Source organism: Neophocaena asiaeorientalis, unplaced genomic scaffold (assembly GCF_003031525.2).
Source record: "Neophocaena asiaeorientalis asiaeorientalis breed wild unplaced genomic scaffold, Neophocaena_asiaeorientalis_V1.1 scaffold62, whole genome shotgun sequence".
Lineage (NCBI taxonomy): Eukaryota > Metazoa > Chordata > Mammalia > Artiodactyla > Phocoenidae > Neophocaena > Neophocaena asiaeorientalis.
The window spans coordinates 2,114,440-2,136,206 of record NW_020175191.1 but is presented as its reverse complement, the minus strand read 5'-3'; the positions used below and the strand labels follow the sequence as shown (position 1 = coordinate 2,136,206).

Sequence of the window (21,767 nt, the reverse complement as noted above, 5' to 3'; positions counted from 1 at the left end):
TTGCATTAACATTTAGTTGCTTGGGAGAATTGCCCAAATTACTGATTTGATATATGGGAAAAGTATTTAGATTAATTTTATCTGGTAAGAAATACAAATTACTGTTACTACGTATTTTAAGAATTCTCAAAGATTTAGTTACATATAAAATAAAAGATTGCTTTTCCTCTTGCCACTTTAAACAATCTAATTACATTATATTTTGGTATATGATTTCAGTTTACCTATAAGTGATGCTTGCAAATGAAGGGCTTTCTTTTTGTTGTTTAAAATCAAATATTAAACAGAATGAAAGTCATCTGGTATCTGTACACTCACTTTAAAGTCTGACTTGTACATTTAAATATTTTCCTTAGAAGGTTTTATAATTTCTGTAATGTCTGGTGACTTGGAATGATTTTGTATTGAGTGGTACAATTTGTCATATATTTACACATTATACCAAGTAAATTTACTGTAAAAGTTATTGAACTTGTTCTTCCCAGATGTAGTAATAGGATTAATTGGAGTATCTGTCTTAACACTGAATTACTTGAATCATGTCAGAAGTACTGTTTTTGGGTGGATAAATTCTATACAATAAATACCACACCAAGCTTGAAGGTTGGTGAGGACTATACCTGTTATTTAATCCTGAATATTTCTTGCTGGGACTATTTCCCAACTAGTAAATAAAGATGCCATTCTATTTTGGGTTTATCAATCTGTGATAATCCTTTAAAAATTAAAAGTAATATTTTAAATTATAAAAGTAATGTATGTTTATTGTAGAAATTAGAAAATATAGGTAAGCAAAAAAGAAGAAAGCTAGACATTTATAATCCTACCGGCCTAGATAACTAGCATTAATACCTTGGTGTATATTTTTCCAGATAGTTTTCTGTGTTGTGTATATATGAAATATATATAGATAAGTCATACGTTTTTCTCTTTAGGTCCTTTGCTTCTCTCTAGAATATTTTTCCCTAGAAAACATGCCTGGCTTGTCTTATTATTTAGGACTCAGCCTAAATGTCATCTCCTAAAGAGAGCTTCCCCAGCATCTAGAGTAGCATACTGATACTTTCTCTTTGAAGTCCAAATAGATTATAAGGTCCAAGAGAGTAGGGATCATATCTGTCTCTGTCAACACTGTATCTCTAGTGCTCAGCAGTGTCTCTGGCATATAGTAGGTACTTAATAATGTTTGAATGAATATTTAATATTATAAAAGTAAGATCAGATTATACATATGTTAGATGCTCTGGAAAGAAAGGTAAGATATATACCACTGACCTTAGATTGCTTACAGTCTAGAGGAAAGGTGGAAAATTAATGTGTTAAGTGCTGTAATAGGGGAAGTACAGTATTAAGGAAGCACATAGTAGGAGTAGCTATCCAAATGGGGTGGGAAAGAGTTGTTAGAGAAGGCTTTCTGGAAGCATGACAATGTAAACATTTCATAACCTTGTAATTTGTCAGTTCTTTTTACCTATAATATAATTTAGAATGGCTGGGTAGTATTTTATCAGTATGTAAGTACCAGAGTTTAATCCATATTCTGTTTTTAGTCATTTAGGGGATTCCCTAAATAACACTGTCATGGATATCTTTATGTTAACTTTTCTTAGTTATTTTCTTGGGTAATTTTTACTTGGGGGTGGAATTTATGGGACCAAGAGTTATAAATATTTCCAAGGCTTTGGTGCATATTCATTTTGGGGGTACCAAATTGCCCTCCATGAAGGTTGTACCAGTTTATATTTCTAGCAACAGTGTATAAGAATTCTTTCCCACCCCCAGTCTTGCCAATTTGTTAGGCAAAATGGTGTCTTAACAGCTTAATTTGTCTTTGATTCGCCTGTATATATCATAGTAACTTGTAGACAAACAGCAAAATATGGTGAGCTTTAATTTAGATTTTACAGTGGTTCCTGAACAGATATTCCATACAATATGGCATATGTGAAATTATTTGGATATTATCTTTAGTTTTGATTTTAAGTCATATTGTTATATGCTTACCTTTGCATTACCTACTTTTTAGCATAATTTTCAATCCAGAATGTTTTTGTATTTTAAGATCTTTGTCTCATTCATTTTATAAACATGTAAATTATAGTGGCAAATTCAGAGAAACTGAGAGTAGGCTATTTAATTTGAGATTGCATACCTTAAGAAGCTTGTATGTTGACATAAGGCCTAGCAACTAACTTCTTTTTAATTATTGTGGCCAGAAACACCAGATGAAAATGGTAAAACCCAGAGAGCTGATGATTTTGTCTTGAAGAAAATAAAGAAGAAAAAGAAAAAGAAACACCGAGAAGATATGCGAGGAAGACGCCTTAAAATGTACAATAAGGAAGTACAAACCATCTGTGCTGGCCTGACCCGCATCAGTAAGGAAATCCTCACCCAAGGACAAATAAATAGCACTTCAGGAGTTAATAAGGAGTCCTTCAGGTATCTGAAAGATGAACAGCTGTGTCGATTAAATTTGGGCATGCAAGAATATCGGGTACCCCAGGGAGTACAAACACCTTTTATGACTCACCAGGAACATTCTATTCGTAGAAATTTCTTAAAAACAGGTACTAAATTTAGCAACTTTATTCATGAGGAACACCAGTCCAATGGTGGTGCTCTTGTCCTTCATGCTTACATGGATGAACTCTCATTTTTGTCTCCAATGGAGATGGAGAGATTTTCTGAGGAGTTTCTTGCTTTGACATTCAGTGAAAATGAGAAAAATGCTGCTTACTATGCTTTAGCAATAGTGCATGGAGCGGCCGCTTATCTCCCAGACTTCTTGGACTACTTTGCTTTTAATTTCCCCAACACTCCAGTGAAAATGGAAATTCTGGGCAAGAAAGATATTGAAACAACCACCATTTCAAATTTTCACACTCAGGTAAGGTAAAATCATTGTTAAATTATTTAGTAAATACAGGTTACAGTATCTCAAAAGTTTTAACTTCATTCTGTTGCATAGCACATACCAGAACACTTTTGATTAAAATTCATGGTGGTAAAAGTGGTTAAAATTGTTTTTTTATAACTCTGATTGAAAAATCTTAATTCCTGAAGTTCTTTGGGATGTGGCTTCTTACTTGCTTGGTCTAAGAAATGTTTTATACATGTTTTATGTCATTTTTTGTGGAACAAATTTTTGTGGAAAATCAGCTTGAAAACCAATTCAGTTTTTCACAAATTGGATAATGTTAGTATGGAGGATGTGATTTCGATCTGATAGCCTCAAGGTAACTTTAGTTAAGACTTACCTTTTATGTCATAATAAAACACATGAGGGCATTGGCCTGTTTATTTGTCAGGTTTTTGCTGTTCTTGTTTCTCTTCTTTCAGTAACTTGTTGGCAGTCTGTCCCAGAAACATACCCCATTTATGTGACTTGGAAGTGTCACTAGGAAGACCGCCATAGCCTCTGCTCCTTCTGCCTTTGCACTGTTGTAGGTGAAGACATTTTCTAAAGCCTTGCTTAGGCAGCTAGGCTTAAGTCAGCAGGGAAACCTCTCCTTCCTAACCAGTGGTTTTTAACCAATCATTTTTTCAATGAAGTTATTTTAGGGCATGAAAAGTGGTTGATAATGTGTCCTAGTTTTTTTCTTGCTTGCTTTTCTCATAAGGATTATGAACATGAATGGTCAGCTATAAGTTGGTATTATAAGATATAAATTCTACACAGGTTTAGTGGAGAATATTTCCTCTTTAGAGATTTATGATTATATAACCTATTTTTTCAGGTTATCTAATAATTTGCTGCCATTCTTTTCCTTAAGATTTTTTTTTTAGGTGAATAGACTTGCATAATAAGACTCTCAGCTGCCTGCATTACAGTGGTTTCAAGCCACTTGGATATATATGAAACCTTCTCTAATTTGAATTTCTTTAGTGATTCTTACCATCCTTACCTCCAATGAGGGGAGTATCCAGTTTAGATTTACGAGCTTCAGAATTTCTCTAATTGAAGTTCTCTCTGCAGTAGAGAGAGCAGGAGCAGCCAATCTGGAGAGGTCGCAAGACGGGGCTGCCCAAGATGTTGGAACACGATGTGCAATAAAGGGCTTCGTCTTGGATTTTGGCCTTGTTACCACAATCAGGTACCGAAGTGCTGACTTTTGTAGTAGATTTTGTTTTTTCTTTTTTTAAAGGAGTTTTGCCCTTTGAAAGTTAAGGAATCCTATTTTTATAAATATTGGAAAAGGGACTGAAAACAGTTCTTTTAATATAGTCCATAATCCTCCTAAGTCCCTATTTAACAAAGAAAGATATTGCTGAGAGCAGAATTAATGTGCTCTATCATTTTTTTAGTTTAGAAAAATGCAGCAAATTTTCTCTTCTAATTGATAGACCAGCAAGCATATCTGAGAAATAAGCCAGAAACTTGGGGGGAAAGAAAGTCTTGGTTTTGTAATGGTGACCTTTTAACTTTCATATTAGTCTCTAGAGGATCAAGCTTATATGTCAATAGACAGTACCCAGTCTAAATAGTTAATAGAAGAAAATATCTCTAAATATTCCCTGCTGATTTTTGTCCTCCAATTAATTTTTTTAATGGAGCTGAAATTTAAATGACTGTACCAACAACTTACCTTGAGATTTACTTTGAGATTTATAAAATAACCACTTTTTAAGAACATATCAGTTTATTATTAAGTTAAATATCATTAATTACTTCAACCACATAAGAATATTGAGGACTATTAAGTAAGTCTTGTGCTCTGGTGATCCGGTAACTTAATTTTATTTATGAATTTTTAGTCATTGGAGAGACATACGGGGTGCGTATAGGAGGTTGTTGTAGCCCATGAAACTATTTTGCAACTAGAATCTTCGGCATACGTTGGGATGGAAGCTAATACAGTAGTTCAGATTTGTTTAGCACTTCATGGTTTATAGAAATGCTTTCACATTCATATCTTAATATTTGAAATAATCTGTGGGGTAGGTATGCAATTTTATCTGTTTTCCATTGAAGAAACTGAGGCTTGGAGATGTTCATTGTTATACATGGTCATGTAGCTAGTATATAGAAATAGGGAATTCCCTGGCAGTCCGGTGGTTAGGACTCAGAGCTTCACTGCCAAGGGCCTGGGTTCAATCCCTGGTTGGGGAACTAAGATCCCACAAGCCGTGGGGGTACACCCACCCCCTAAAAAGAAAAAGAAATAGTATGCAAACCTAAGCCACCTGAACAATTGATACATTGTTTTACCATACTCCTTCCCTCATTGGAATATGAGACTAGTGCTTTTATTTGTCTAAACATTGGAGAAGAGACTGATGTTTTATTTGTCTAAACATTCTGGTCAGTGAAATTAAAATAACTCAGTTTAACACAATATTCAGAAAGCTATTCTATTATTTTTCACAAATAACTTTAGATTGTTGGGAATTAAGTGAATACGTTAGGAATTCTGTGTTTTGTGAAGTCTTATGAAGTTCTGTTAAGCCTGTATATAAAGCGAGGTAAGTTTATTACGCTATAGACACAGTTAATAGAAGTTATTTATAGTTTAAATATGTAGCCATGATAATTATTCATGACTATAGTTCAAGACAGTTTATTCAGCAAACATATATTGAGAACCTACCGTGTACTGCACAATCTGTTCTTAAAAGGACTAATTGATGAGCTCAGTCTAGTGGAAGAGATGAATAAACCAGCAATTATAATATAGTTTGATAAATACTAGAATAGAGGTATATACAGGCAAAACCTTATAATAGAGGGAGCACAGTTTGTGGTGTTACCTAACTCAGACTTGAAGTGATTGGAAAAGGCATTTTAAAGATTGTGATGCTTGAGTAGAGTCTTTAAAGAAGATTACTTAGCATAATAAGTGCATTTTAAGCAAAGCAAATAATGGCCTATGCAAACACATGGAGTCATTAGAGAATGTGGCACTTTCAAGGAGCTGCAAATAGCTTGACATGGCAAGAGTACATGCTGACTGTTAAGGGGAGTTAACACTGGAGAGAGAGACAAAATCAGAATTGTGAAGAGCTTTGTATGATGTGCTAAAAAAAGTTATTACTTTTTCCCAAAGGTAATGGGGAATCATTGGTGAATTTTAATAGGGAAAAGCTATCAAGTTATGTTTGCAAAGATTACACAGTAGTCTGAAGGGTGGAATTGAGGAGGAAAATGAGATTGGAAGCAAGAAGACTGGTTAAACCAGTTACTGTGGTAACTAGATCGGAAATGATCCATGTCCAGACTGATATTGACATTAGAGAGGAAGACATGAAATTTGAGAAATAATTAGAACATGGGATTAATTGCACTTGATGAGGGAGAAGGATGGAGTCTTAAAAAAATGTGGTTTGGACAAATGGGTGGATGGTGGTGCTGGTCACAAAGTCAATACAGGGTTGAAAAAGTTGGTTTCTAGGAGTGTAAGGTATTGATGAGTTCAGTTTGAGATATTTTATGTTGAGGTACTTGTGAAGACTAACAGAAATGTCTGTCAGGTAGTTGAGTAAATGGATCTAAGACTGGGAGACATCTAGGCCGGAGATGCAGAAGTTGGACCATTGCATGTAGGTGGTCCAGGGAAAGCATTAGAAATGGAAGAGATGAAGCTATGAATGGAATTCTGTGATGCACCCACATGTATGAGGAGCATGGGAAAAGATCAAAAAGAAAGAGAGGTAGAAGGAAGGTTATGGATAAGTTTTCTAGATATTAAGAATGATGGAGGGCTTAAATATCATGTCCGTATTACGGGTCAAGTGAGGACAGAAAAGTGTTATGTTGCTTAATTAGGAATTTAATTGGACACATTATCAAGACTGGTGCTTTGCAAACAATGACCATCTAAATACTGTAAATCATGCTTTTTTTTTTTTTAGAAGCTTGCTACTTGCTCTATGAATAAATTTGGTATCACTAGGGAGCTTGCTAGAAATGCAGACTCTCAGACCCCTACCCAGATCTTCTGAATCAGAATCTGCATTTTAACAAGCTCCTCAGGTGATTCATATGCATATTAAGGTTTGAGAAGTACTACTTGAGAACTCACCTGTTCTATCTGGAGGAAGTAAAATGTAAGTTTGTTTTGTGCAAGAAAAATTACAGCTTCTGTTACTTTTATATTTTTAAATTATTGTAGTAACAAAGCTAGGATGCACATAGAGGTGGTTTTTTTTTCTTTTACTGTTCTATAAAACTCAATTGTTTTAACACCAAAAGAGGTAAGTTCATGATAAATAGCAATTGAAGCACCGAGCTGATCCTCAAATTTGATTTCTTCTCTCTCAGCAGTTGATACAGGATAACTTTGTAAAGTTGTTTCCAATCTAAAGGACTACATATGTATTGATACAGTATGGTATTTTTATAATTCTGTATGATTATTCAGGTCTAATTAAGTTTTAAATAGTCATTGGTTAATAACAATTTTGACCAAAAAGTTTTAAGTGTTTGTGGAATCTTTTGGTCAGTTAATAGAGAAAAATTAGTGTTCACTTAGAAATTTTTTTTTTTTTTTGCTTAGCTGTTATATCTTGTAATTATTGGCTACTTGAAAACTTTTTAAAATGGTTTTCAACTTTGAAGTGTGATAGTTCTGCAATAAGTATGCAATCCTTAGCTCTCCTTATAAAAATCCTGTGGCAGCTGATAAACGGATTGAAAATTCAGATATTCTTCTGGTGATTTTATGGACTAAAAGGATTTTAGAGTAGGTGGGGGCCATTTCCAAGCCTTTGTTTTATAGATGAGGAAGGTCACGTTTTGGTTGACCTTTCCCAAGGTTAAATAGTGGCAGACCTTCAAAGAGGAATTGTTTTTTCCTCTGTCTTTGGATGGTGTTTAATCCTGTAGGTGAGGGTTTAGCAAATTTTAATGTGCCTATAAAATGCACATTTTGATTTTGTAGGTCTGGATTGGGGCTTTAGAGTCTGCATTTCTAACAAGCTCCTGGATGATGTTGATGTTGCTGGTCCAAGAATCAGCAAGGCTATAAGTGTTAGATTCTATACATGAATTGCAAATAGAAGCAACGAACAACACTAAAATATATGTGAAATTAAATGGGGAGTTGTTTTAAGTATCACCATCTGAGACTGATTTCACCTTATAGTATCTTAAGTAATTGAAGGTCGTATATGGAGATGAAGGGTATGTGGTAGGGGAGGGAGGGGATTGATTTTACAAATATGTCTAGCATAATAGGATTTTGTTCTCTTTATCTAGCAGATGTGCGTATTTTAAGTTCTGCTTTTTTAAAAAACAAATTTCTCCATATGTATAATATTGAAGTCTTTTACCGAAGATCATCCTCTTAACTTCAGGTGGTAGTTGAAGTTCTTACAACTGTTACTGTTACTGCTATAAAATGGTAATGTCTGCTGTTCCAGAGAAAATCAGCAAATGTTATTTCTTCATTGTGTGTTGTGGTAAGGCTTAAAATGGGCTTATTAGGTGTTCCCCATCTTTGAGTATCATAATTAACATGTTATAGTGTACTGCTACTACTAATTAAGAGAGTAGAACTAGTAGATGCTTTGTAGCTTGGTAAATAACTTCGAAACTCTTAAGGAGCTGCACATCAGTGTGTTACATAAAAGGAAAAATAAATATTTTAGGTAGCTGACTTTATAAAGCAGTATAAAAATGGTAGGTTCTGGGTTTTTATTTCTCATTCTAAGTACAGCTTATAATAAACTCATTTTGACTCACACTGCTATATTTTTAAAGTGGGAATGTCTTTCTGTTCACAGGTCACAAGGTTAGGAAGATTGCTGGCTAGCTTTTTCCTTTCTGTTTTTTAAACAATCATCTCCTCCAGGGTTCTTCCGTATTGTGTATTTCTAGCTTGGTGTTCTTCTAAGTTTTTCTTTTTTAAAAAGAAGTTTTGTTTGTTTGTTTTCTAGAGCAGTTTTTGGTTCACTGCAAAATTGAGAGGAAGGTATGGAGATTTCCCATATACTCCCTGCTCCCACATATGCATAGTTCCTCCCACTATCAACATACCCCCCCTGCCAGAATGGTACATACATTACAATTGCTAAACCTACACCGACACATCGTAATCACCCAAAGTTCATAGTTTACATTACAATTCACTCTTGGTATTGTACAATCTATGGGTCTGGACTAACGTATAGTGATAATGTGTCCATCATTATACTAACATAAAGAGTATTTTCACTGCCCTAAAAATCCTCTGTGCTCTGCCTAATTCTTCTCTTTCTCCCCTTCTCCCAGCCCTTGGCAACCACCGATGTTTTTAGTGTCTCCATTGTTTCAACTCTAAAAGAATGTCATATGGTTGGAATCATATAATATGTAGCCTTTGCAGATTGGTTTCTTCCACTTAGTAATATACATTTAAGGTTCCTGCATGTCTTTTCATGGCTTGATAGCTCATTTCTTTTTAGGGCTGAATAATATCTCATTGTCTGGATGTACCACAGTTTATTTATCCATTCACTTACTAAAGGACATGTTGGTTGATTCCAAGTTTTTTCTATTGTGAGCAGAGTGGCTATCTTAACTGATTTATGGCTATCCTTATTAAAAGGTGTATTATTGGGAGCACAGCTGAGCTTATTTAACACTCAGCAATTGTTATAGGATAACTTTGTAAAGTTTAGTTTCTAATCTAAAGGACTACATATGTATGGACACAGAGCAATATATATATTCAAATTTTAAACTTTTATAGATATTATAAATAAATTTAAAAATTTAACACATGCAAAGCTAATGACTATTTTCTTATAGTCATTGTCCCCCTATGTACAAATTGTCCTCCCCTACCCACTGTACCTTTTGATTTTACTCAAGATTGAGTTTTCCCTGTTTGGCATTATGTCTCTTGCTTCCACAGCAGCCTTACTTTTTTTGTTTTTTGCTCTCTACTTACCTCCCTCCAATCCTCATTACACTTACTTCTTCCTCCACTGTGCCCCCAACGCATTCTTTGGGAAGTGATAGAACTCAATTTGTTCTTTGCTTTCAGTGCCATTTCCAGGCCAGAGTTTCTCAAATATGCCAGATCCTAAGAATAATCTGGGGTTGCTAGTTCCAAACACATATTTAGAATCTCAGGTTCCATTCCTGGAAATTTTGATTCATTAAGTCTGGAGTGACACCTGAGATAAATACCTCAAGTGATTCAATTCCTATGATCAGGCAAGTTTAAGAAACACTGTTTTAAGCTGTATGCCATCTACCAATACTCACATTCCGTTCATTTGACCAGTAGATACAATCCTCTTAGAATTTCATAGAATCATAAACCAAGGGCTTTTGGAGATAATCTTGTCTAACTTCTACCTAGTGCAAATGTTTTTGAAAATCAGTTTTCGATTGATATTTATTCAGGAGCTTGTCTCTTCATAACATTTCATAAGGCCTCCAGTGGGCCCTCGACATTGTGTAGGAAACTTCTTTCCTTTGGTCAACTTGCTTGCCTTTTCTTCATGATGATTGTTTAGAATTTTTGTCTGTATACATCTTTTCTGCATTCCCTCCTGTTAATGATAGAGAAGCTATCTCACTTCCTCCTCAGAAGTTAATCCTTCTGCCTGTGTTCTGGATTCTATCCCTCACCTTGTTTAGGATTTTAAAAAAATTGTCACAAAGTATACATAGCATGAAATTTACTATTTAACTATTTTAAAGTATTCACGGGCATTAAATACTTTTGCAGTGTTGTGCAACCATCACGACTATCCATTTCTAGGACTTTTTCATCATCCCAAACAGAAACTCTATACCCATTTGCTTAGGACCTTAACTCACCCCCATCCCATTTTTACCCCTTCCATTCCCATACAAAGAAAATTGCACGTGATTTTTAGTGAATTCCTGCTTTATATGTTTCCTTTATTTTTATTAAAAGAATGGTTTTTTTCTCCCCAGAAGTCAGTCTTTATTCTGAATATGAGGTTTATCATTTCTATATATCTTCTAATAGTTTGCTATGCATGTATGAATGTATAAACTGTATATAACAATTCTGTGTGATTTAACACTTTATAAATAGTATACTGCATGTATCATTCTACAGATTGCTTTGGTTCAACATTGCTTTTGAGAATTATGTTGATACATGTAATTCTAGTTAGTTCATTCATTTTAACCACTATATTTTTTTTTTTGTTTGACTATATCACTTTATTCTCCTGTATTTGGACATTTAACATGTTTACAGTTTTGTAATATTACTGCGTTGAAGTAAGAATATATTTAGAGGTCTATCCTGAGATGTATTGGTATATCTTGTATATATCCCACGTATCCTATACATGTATATCCTGGGATTTCTGTTTGCCTTTTTCTCCTCTTCTGGGATTCCATGACTATTCTTTTGCCTCATTTCAGTGACTCAGATGAGACCTCACATGTCTGAAAAGACTTTCTTCTACCGTTACATTTGATTGGTCATTCAGATAGGTGTGGAATTCTAGGTTGGAGGTCATTTTTCTGCAGATAAAAGGTGTTACTCCACTGTCTTTATTTAAGCTTCTAGTGCTGCTACTGAGAAATCCAATGTCAAGTTGTCCTGTTTTTTTCTCTCTGGAAGTTTCAAAATCTCTTTCCTATACAATTTTAAAACACTGAGAATAATGTGTCTTTAAATGGGTCTTTTTTGTTGTTGTTTTTTGACTTTTAATTTATGAAATATTTCAGACATATAAAGGGGGTAAAGAATAATAACAAACACCTGTGTTCTTGCCACCTGGCCCAAGGCATAAAGCATCACCAGTGTAGTTGAAAGCTACCTGCAACCTCTGTGATTTTCTCAAATCTCATTGGAATGAGTCTTTTTTTTATTCACTCTGTTGAACGTTTAGGTTTTTTCAATGTGGGAATGCATATCCTTCCATTTGGGTAAATTTTCTGTTATTTCTTTGTTAATTTCCTTACCTCAGTTTTCCTGTCTTCTTTTTCTAAAACTTTTGAGTTGGGTGTTAGGCCTCCTGGCTAAACCTTTAATTTTCTTATCGTTCCTTTTATTTTTCTTTGTCTTTTTATTCTACTTTCTGGGGAGATTTTACTATCTTCTTTTTCTCCTGTTGATTTATTTCAGCTGTAATACTTTGAATTTAAGAGCTTGTTCTTATTTTTTGTTTTTTTCATTAAAAAAAAACTTTCCTGTTTTTATTTCATGGATGCAATGTCTTCTTTCATCTCCCTGATGATATTAATTATTCTTGTTTTGAAATTTTCTTTTATGCTCTAAGGTGTCTGTTTCATCAAGTTCGTTTTTGCTTGTCTTAATCTTCTGTTTATGTTAGTTATTTTCTTCAAACATCTGGTGATCTGTTTATATTTAAACATGAGTCAGTACAAAACTGATTAGAAACTCTGTAGGACTTATAATAGGACTTATCATTTGATGACTGGGTAGGGAATCTGGCCATATCATTGTAGAAAAGCTCCCAGTATCAGCATTTAGAGGTCTTTTCTTTGGGGCTTTTAATTTTTACAGCTGAGAGTCCACCACATTTTTGCCAGAGGAGCAGAGTAGCTTATATCCTTGTCTGCTAGAATTCTTGGAGGTGAACTATGAAAGTAGGTAGGTGATTTCATCGTTAAAATATGTGGCATTTTAATTCCCTCTTTTCAGTATACTGGGTCTCTTCCATACTTGTGCCTGGTATTTTTGTTTCTATAGTCTTCTGGTTAACTTTCTCCACAAAATAGGTAGGATAAGAAAGAGTATAGGAGGGGGAGGTGGAAGGTAAGTAAGTGGAGGGGTCTGACTGACTCTTAAACAGATTTCAAACCCATCTCCTTTGTTTTAGTTCTATGCCTGGTTACCCACCTTCTGTGATACTTAGCCTTTCGATGATTTTGTAGCACGAACTAGCTTTTTGGGTATCTTCTATACAGGTACTCAGTGTTCAAAGTTCTCCTTCTGCTAATTCCCCTGTACGTTTTTTTAACCTTCAAAAAATGTTTTGATAGCTTGTATCTATCATTTTTGCTTCTGTTCTGTTTGAGCTTCTGGAATTTATAGGCTTTCTATTTTACTCTCACTTGAGTGGGGTTTTGATAAGGAATATAAATAAATCATATGTTCTGTCTGCCTTGTTTAACTAGCAGTCTTCTTCACCTTTACCAAACTCTTTGTGTTAGCATTAAAACATCACACAAGAGAAGACATAAATGGAAAGATATAGCACATTCTTGGACTAAGAAGAACCAACATCAAAATGACGATTTCCCCTAAATTATAAATTGAACATAACCCCAATAAAAATACCAATAGTTGTTTTGTTCTGGGACAGTCACCTGACTTGGAAGTTTGTATGAAAAAATAAACAGACAAGAACAGCCAGGAAAACTTTGAAAAAGAAAAGCAATTATGGAGGAGTGCCCTATCAGATACCAATACATTCTAAAGATTTAATTATTAAATAAGTGTATACTTATTTATGAACATTGTTCAGTGAAGCAGAAAAGTCCAGAAATAGACCCAAATACATATAGGCATGTGATATATAAAAATGATAGCATCTCAAATCATTGGTGGCAAGAGAAGGTAGTGTTGGGACATCAGGATATCTAGAATTTATCTTAGTATTCATATCACTGTATACCGCAGTAAATTCCAAATGGGATCAAAGATTTAAATGTAGAAAATGGAGACATAAATGTAAGAAAACATGAAGGAATTCTTTTACGACTTTTAAGTGGCAAAGGTCTTTCTAACTATGACCAAAACAAAAACAAAAATCACTGTAAACAAGGTCAAAAGATAAATTCATATCACCAACAGATAATTAACCTTCCTAAACTGTAAAGAGCTCTAGAAATAGATAAGAGAAATACTAGCAACACAGTATAAAAATAAGCAAGCATTGTAAATGGACATTTCACAGAAAAAGAAATACAAATGGCCCTTTAATCCTCTTATCTGAAAAGACATACAACTTCATTCCTAAGAAAATGAAATTAAAACTACTAAGATGACAGTTTTTACTTATTTGTTAAACTCCAAAAATTTTATAACATCCTGTTAATGGGGTTATGGGGCAATACATACTTTCTTATATTGCTGGTGAAAGCTTATACAACCTATGGAGGGTTGCTCAGTCTTTCCATCTTAATTCTCCCTTGATCCTATTTCCCCCTCTAACTACAAACTCTTCTTACTTTCATAGCCAAACTTCTTGAAAGAATTATCTACACTTGCTGTCTCCATTTCCTCATATCTCCACATCAGTTTGGTTTCTGCCCTCATAATTTCTCTGAAACATCTCTTGCTAAGGTCACCAGTGGGCATTTTATATCTGCATCGTAGTAGAAGTCTCAGCAGCATTTTGACCAAATTCCTCCTGAGGTATTTTCTTACTTTGACTTTCATGATACTGTGCTCTCTTGGTTTTCTTCCAACCTCTCTGACCACTTAACAACTCCTTTACATTGTTTTTTGTCAACTTTTCTTTCCCTTTTTTTTTTTTTAATTTGGAGCTTTCCAAGACCCCTGTTCTTTGGACTTCATATTTTCTCTAGTCAGGTCTCTCTTAAGACTAAAGTTCCGATTACTGACAATGACTAGGATTTGTAACCTCAGTACCCATCTCTTCTGATTTCAGCAAATTACCACAAACATAGTACCTTAAGACAACAAAAATTTAGTCTCTTACAGTTCTGAAGGCTCTGAAGGAGAATCTTTTTGTTTGTTTGCTTGTTTTTTTGTTTTGTGGGGTTTTTGTTTGTTTGTCCCCCCCCCACCACCACTTCTAGTGGCCATCTTTATTTCCTGGCTTGTGTTCCCTCCCTCCATCTTCAAAGTGCATCAATACAGTCTCAGCTTCTATCACCAAGTCACCTTCTCTCTGTGGTGAAATCTCCCTCTGCTTCCTTATGACAACTGTGATTACGCTTGGGCTCACCTGGATAACCCAGGATATCTTGCCATCTCCAAATTCTTAATTTATTCACAGCTGAAAAGTCCTTTTGCCATATAAGATAACAGTCACAGGTTCTAGGGATTAAGACCTGAATATCTTTGGGAGCCATTATTTCGCCTACTACACGCTGCAAGCTCATTATGTCCCAAACTGAAGATACCACCTCCCCACCCAAACTTGGTCCTCTCCTCCAGTAGGAAGAGTGCTTTCTCTATGTGGTTGCAAAGGGCAGAACCTGCAAGACATCCTTGACACTCCTTTCTTTTCTCTATCATATCTAACTTTCTCCAAGTCCTTACAATTTTCTTATGGTTATTTTTCAAATCTTTAAAAAATCAACTCCACTGTTATTAGCTTAGTTGGTTGTTTCTTATTCGGAATATTACAGAAACCTCCTAATTAGTCATTTCTCTTTCAGTGTCCCGTTGAGAAAACAAAAACAAACCCCAAGCCCCCCACACCCCCTAAAACACACAGGCAAATCTATTAACTTTCCTTTTACTACTTCAGATCCTTCAGTGATTCCCCCAATTCTTAATGTGGTCTTCAAGGCTTTCCATAATCCAGCCACAGCTTGTTTCTCCAGTCTCATCTTCGTTTTTCTCTTTTGTTTTCTGTGTTTAGCATCACTAGCTTTTTTCTAGACCCTGGAAAGGGTGATGCTTAAGGGATTTTATTTCCGTTAAACTTGTTCTACAGATTTTAATTCAGTGTTACTTTGAGGAACAGTTTATCCCCTAGATCAGCATCCCATGTTCTCTTTTATAGTGTCCTACAAGTGCCTGAAGACTTGTCACAGTTCATAATTAAATATTTGTTTAGTATATGCCTCTCTCTACTAGACTGTAAATTTCCAGGGGCCAAGGATGGGTCTGGTTTGCTGTATCTGTGTTTAGGACAGTGTCTGCATATAATATACAGTAAACTTTTATTAAATGAATGATACTGGCTTTCCTGTAATTCTTGTTCTTTATTTAAGGCTATATAAGTCTACTCTTCTGTGATAAGCTTCCAAGTATTTGAAGATTATTGTGTCCCCACTTTAATCATTTCAAGTCAAATACTTTTGGAATATTTTTAATTTCATCACTCTTCCTCCAATCTGTATGATTTCCAAGTCACTAATCATCTTGATTGTTCTCTTTCGGGTGTGCTCTTGTAATAGACTTTTTTTTTTAGCCCAGAGCAGGAGATAATGCTCCAGATGTCATCTGTGCAATATGGAGTATTGCCTCCCTTAGTACAAAGTATACAAGATATAGGCTAAACCACCGTAACAGAGAGATCACACATACAGTAGCTAGGACAAAATAAGTTTCTTTCTCAAGTAACAAGTGCAGAGGTAAGCAGCTCTGTTCCATGATGTCATCTTGGATTCTCCTTTCCTTCTGTCTTTAAGTTTTGCCATTTCCTTTGGTGTTGTCATGTGCATGGTTGAACTTGGCCCTCAGAAGAGAGAAAGAGGAAATGGAGAGCAAGCCACTTAATTACATATGCTCTAGAAATTGCATATGTGACTTGTGCTAACATCTCATTGGCCAGAACTTAGTCATAGACCACACTTAGTTGCCAAGCAGCTATATGCCCAAGAAGTTCTGTTACTTAAAAAAAAAGGGGGGGTTAGAATAGATACTGGGGATAGTTAGTAATTTGCTTGTTTGGCATTAGTGTCACACTGTTGGTACATGTTGAATTTCTGGCCATAAATGTTGTCCATCTTCTAAGTTGTGCTGTTAGTTTTTTAAATATATCACAAACATTAACATTTGTTAAATTATTTTATACAAGTGATAGATACTGTTGTTAATCAGCTTTACTACTATTACCTGTTTTTTGGCCACAATTGAATGGCTGATTATTTTTAGACTCAGCAGACATAAATTCAGCAGTTTCTCCTCTTCAGGTTTACTTTCTCTTTCCAAATAGGAAAGGATGCTTTATGTTTATTCATGTCACATATTAATTATCCTAGGTGTTTGCATTTTTACGTTGTCTTCGAGTTCAGTGCTATTGAATTTAGTGGTACTTAAATTAGGTAATCTCGGAGTACTGTATAAAAATGTTTATTCAGTCTCACTTTGTGTGCAGAATTTAAAGTAATGTGAATTTCTTCAAATTAATAATGCATTAAGAGTTCTATAGTCTCAAAGCTAGTAGGCCACATAAGTTGGTGAAAACTACCACATGGCAGTGTACTTCTTAAAGATTGGTCTCTTAAGTTATGTGAGATTTAAATTGTGACACATCTTTAGGACATTTACCACATAGCTTGAAAGCCTTTGTTGGAAGGAATTTCTGATAATTGGGAATAGTTGGGGGGAGGTATTTGGAGGAGACTGGTATTTCTTTTATTAGCCCTGAAAGCATACTATTCCTAGAACTTGTACTAAAGTTAAATTCTGCTTTAGTTGTTTTAGGGTGCTTGGCTTAGAAAGGTTAGAATAATGCTTACTTAGAAAAGCTTCCTTATCTCTATATCCCATAATCATCCTCTTTCCCAGACTGCCTCCCCTGGCTTTTAACAGCATGATGATCATACAAGCAAATGGAAGGTAATTCATACAAATATGTGCAAGGTAATTCTGGCCTGGGCGGTTGCTGTTTAAGGATCACCTAAAGAGATTTTTGGGGAAAGATTTGTAAGGAATTAAGAAATCTCTGCTATTTGATAACAAGATCTCAGACCTTTTTTTGGTGTGAGTGTGTGTGTGGGATGACATTAAATTGTCTATGAAAAAAAAACAGTGGGATGATTCTGAAAATGCTGCTAAAAAACTAGCACTAAAGAACTGTGTAAGAAATACTAGACGGTCATTTATGCTTTCTATTGAGGCAAAAGAGGTGGTATTTGAAACAATAAGAAGTGATTCTTAAAAAAACATTTTTTTTTGACTCTTCAATAGAAACCCATCATTTAAATGTATAATTGTATGTTAGGCTTTTCAACCTAATCTGCATCTTACCTGAGGTAGAAAATGCTAGGTTACTGATCCAAGGTGGAAATCCTGGTTAGAATCCAGCATTTTTAGTCTAGTCATCTGTATGCACAGGATCTGTCTCTACATTTGAGAAACATTTATTCCGAATTGGAGTAGGAATATTAAGAACATACATGAAAATGACTAGAATAATAATATCAGCTTGTATTGAATCACTTGGTAGATTCTGTTTGAAAGTTAAGATTCCCTGGGCTACAAATTTGTATAGAATATGCCCTAAGTTTACTAGAGTTGGTACAGAGAAAACGTCTATGCTTGCAGGTAACATTAGATTATCAAGGGAGATCAGGAAGGCTTTCAGAAGAAAAATCTTGAACTCATCTTTGAAAGTTAAGATTTAGGTTGACAGAAAAGAGGACATTCCAAGAAGGGCAGATTCAAGAGAAAAATCACTACAGATAGATACAAGTATGGCGTAAGTTGGTTAGAGAAAAATATCAGCCTGCCTAGGGTGGAGGATCTTATATGGAAGTACTGGGAGATTGGATTTAATAACAGTGAACCTGGTATCTGGCCTGATGTGAAGGCTTTCAAGCTAGGGAGTACAAAATGAATATGGAAGATTAATTTGACAATAGTCTATTTTTTTTCCCTGCCCTGTCAGTTTAACTGTTTATTTACTGATTTTTTTTCCTTATAAAGATCACTTGAAAGTGTTTACAAAGTTCAAAAATCATCATTCTCAGAGAAGTTTATCTTAATGTTTTCAGTATTTCCTTGAGACGTTGGACCATGGACTAACTTTCACCTTGAAATTTCTGTTTATGGTTCATATATCAATGTATTTGTCAGTGTGCTAGGGTGCCTTTCTGTAACTATTGACTTTATCCAAGGTACTGACCGTTGAATTCTTAGTATGTAGAAGAAATAGCAACATTGGAAATAATACCCTATCCTGATTCTTATGTTATAGTGTACTTCAGTCCTTTCTCCCCCCTCTTTCATTTTATCTCAGGTCAACAGGACATACTGCTGTGGCACCTACCGAGCAGGTCCTATGCGGCAGATAAGTCTTGTTGGAGCAGTAGATGAAGAAGTTGGTGATTATTTCCCAGAGTTCCTTGATATGTTAGAAGAATCACCATTTCTGAAAGTGAGTGTTTTTCAGGTTATTAAAGTTCTGATCATTACTTAAATGGACACTTTCCATTAAAAAGTTTTAAGCTAATCTTATCTATTAAAATTTTTTTATCCAATGTTTTGAGTAGAAATGTTTAGAAAATTATTGGTATAAAATATTTAACTTCAATTATTCTTTTTTACATATAAATTACTGTCTAATACATTTTTTTCTTCATACACACACACAAAATAACCTCCTTAGAGCTGTCTTTTGGGTGTGAGGGGTTAACTTGTAAATAGTCTAAAAATTTTTTTTTAACGTGACTTATTCTTCTGACTTCCAGATGACTTTGCCCTGGGGTACACTTTCTAGCCTTCGACTCCAGTGTAGGTCCCAGAGTGATGATGGGCCTATCATGTGGGTAAGGCCAGGAGAGCAGATGATCCCTACAGCAGATATGCCAAAGTCACCCTTCAAAAGACGACGGTAAACATTTATTTTTCTCAAATAAACAGAAGCACTTTTTTTTAGTTGGTTGCTTATAGAGATGATTGAGACTTGAGCACAGTTTCAAAACCATTTTTCTAAATTATTTGAAGAGCTATCTTAAGTAAATCTTCTAGCCGTCAGTTCCTTAGTCCAGTGAACTCATTACACAGTTACCAGAGTGAGGCATCCTTCCAAAAAAACAAATTTAATTTTCACTTCTTTTCTTAAAACCTGGGTCCTAACTGCCTGTAAGATAAAGGTCTAAACTCCTTTGTGTGGATTACAAGGGTCTTTTCTAATCTGGCCCTGACAGTATCTCTTCTAGGTGTATCTGCTTTTAGTCTGCTCCAGTCATGCTGAATTCAGTTTCCAAACCATGGTCTTTCACAACTCTGTGCTTTTGCACTGCTCTTTTTACTTGGAATGGCATCCCCTCCTCCATCTTCCTCTCTACCTGGCAAACTCTTGACAAATTTTCAGAACTTATCTTGGATGTCACTTCCTTTGTGAAGCTTTTCTTTGTTCCCTTAGACTTAGTCATTCTCTTCTCTGTGCTCACACATCATTCTGTTCATTAATGATCAGTTTACATGTTTTTGGTTTTTACTATACATTTTAACCTTTTTGAGGACAGTCTAATTCTTCTCTGTCTTCATTAACATAGCAAGTGATCAGTATTTACTGAATGAAACCAATGATGTATTCTCTTAACAGCAATTCATATTGGCCTAACATTGTTTCAGACAAATTTATTTTGTTTAAAACAAATGTAGATTAACTTATTCTAGGACTATGAAAAAATCTCATTTAATGGGACTGAAAATTAGCAACTCAAAAAATAGCAACTCACAATAAGTACCCAAAAGTGAGTTTTAATGGACTAGGCTAGACCTTACCTTAAAGCTCAGGAGAATAAATACTAGAGCTAAGTATGGAATAACCTTTAGAGCTAAGTATGGAATAACCTTAGGTACTTGAGATAATCATGAAAATACTTTGTAAAAACTATTTATGAATGCAAGGTGGTGGCATGGTAGAACATGGCAGTAAACCAAAACTTCTGTACGTTGCTAGACCATAGCAGTTTTTGTACATCATGATGATGAGTGTTGATATTCTGAAGTATTGCATACATTTTTTATTCTATAATCCTTCCCAAAAGGAAATGACCATTGTTTGTTTCCTGATTATTATTAACTTAAAAAAAATGATAATAGAAAAAAGTAAAAAGGCAAAAAATATCTATAATCCCACCCATTTAGGCACATTAACCTTTCAAATTTTGGTCCATATATACTCATAAATTTTCCTTTTACACGGATTAACTCATTCTTTACATGATGTTTACTTTAAAACTTGTTTTTTTCCCCCCCTTAGGTTTACATGTTATTAAGATGCAGCCATATCATCATTTAAGATGCAGCCATATCATTTCTAACTGACTATATAGTTTTGACTGTATGGTTGTATCAAGATTTATTTAACCAATTCTTAATTTTTTTACAATAAATTTATTTATTTATTTATTTTTGGCTGTTTTGGGTCTTCATTGCTGCATGTGGGCTTTCTCTAGTTGCAGCGAGCGGGGGCTACTCTTCTTTGCGGTGCATGGGCTTCTCATTGTGGTGGCTCCTCGTTGCAGAGCATGGGCCCTAGGCATACAGGCTTCAGTAGTTGTGGTGCGTGGGCTCTAGAGTGCGGGCTCAGTAGTTGTGGCGCAGGGCTTAGTTGCTCTGTGACATGTGGGATCTTCCTGGACCAGGGCTCAAACCTGTGTCCCCTGCGTTGGCAGGCGGATTCTTAACCACTGCGCCACCAGGGAAGCCCTAACCAATTCTTTATTAGTGTAAATTGTTTGCATTTTTTTCAATATAAATGGTGTTTTGACAGACATGACAGTGGTATGCTGGAGCCAGTTTGTACCAGCTTACAGGGCATTATTAGCCTCGCAATTCCACAGTGAGTGAGGTCACATTAGTAACTTGAAACTGGCCATGTTGTGAGTATTTATACCACACAAATCAGCATATCAGCTACAAATGAGCCATCTCCTCCACTAAAGCCAATTGTTAAACATGTATGGCACATCATTGATTGTGGCTGGCTGGGTGGTTGGTTGGTAGGTAGGTAGGTAGATAATATCTTTGTGCCATGTGCATGTTTATTTCTTAGTGGAAATTACTAAAGGCTTAAAGTATATATACATTTCTAATTGACTTCCAGAAATGTACCAATTTATATTCCCACCCATATAATAAAATTGTACCCTTTCCCCCATACTCTCCACTAACATTCTCTTTAACTTTGTTGATCTGATTGGACAAAAATGTGTTATTCTA

At 35.1% G+C, this 21,767-nt stretch overlaps 1 protein-coding gene across 2 annotated transcripts in view; it reads left to right on the top strand.

The window, feature by feature from the left end:
* RSBN1 (round spermatid basic protein 1) overlaps positions 1–21,767 on the top strand; it is a 42,936-nt gene that overhangs the window by 10,042 nt on the left and 11,127 nt on the right. Inside the window, exons 2-5 of one of the 2 annotated variants that reach the window (XM_024764873.1) lie at positions 2,217–2,442; positions 3,980–4,097; positions 18,832–18,969; positions 19,283–19,425. In XM_024764873.1, the coding sequence (XP_024620641.1) occupies positions 2,217–2,442; positions 3,980–4,097; positions 18,832–18,969; positions 19,283–19,425 (625 nt within the window). Of the gene's footprint in view, positions 1–2,216; positions 2,891–3,979; positions 4,098–18,831; positions 18,970–19,282; positions 19,426–21,767 lie in introns of both variants that reach the window. The other variant, XM_024764872.1, reaches the window with a different exon arrangement.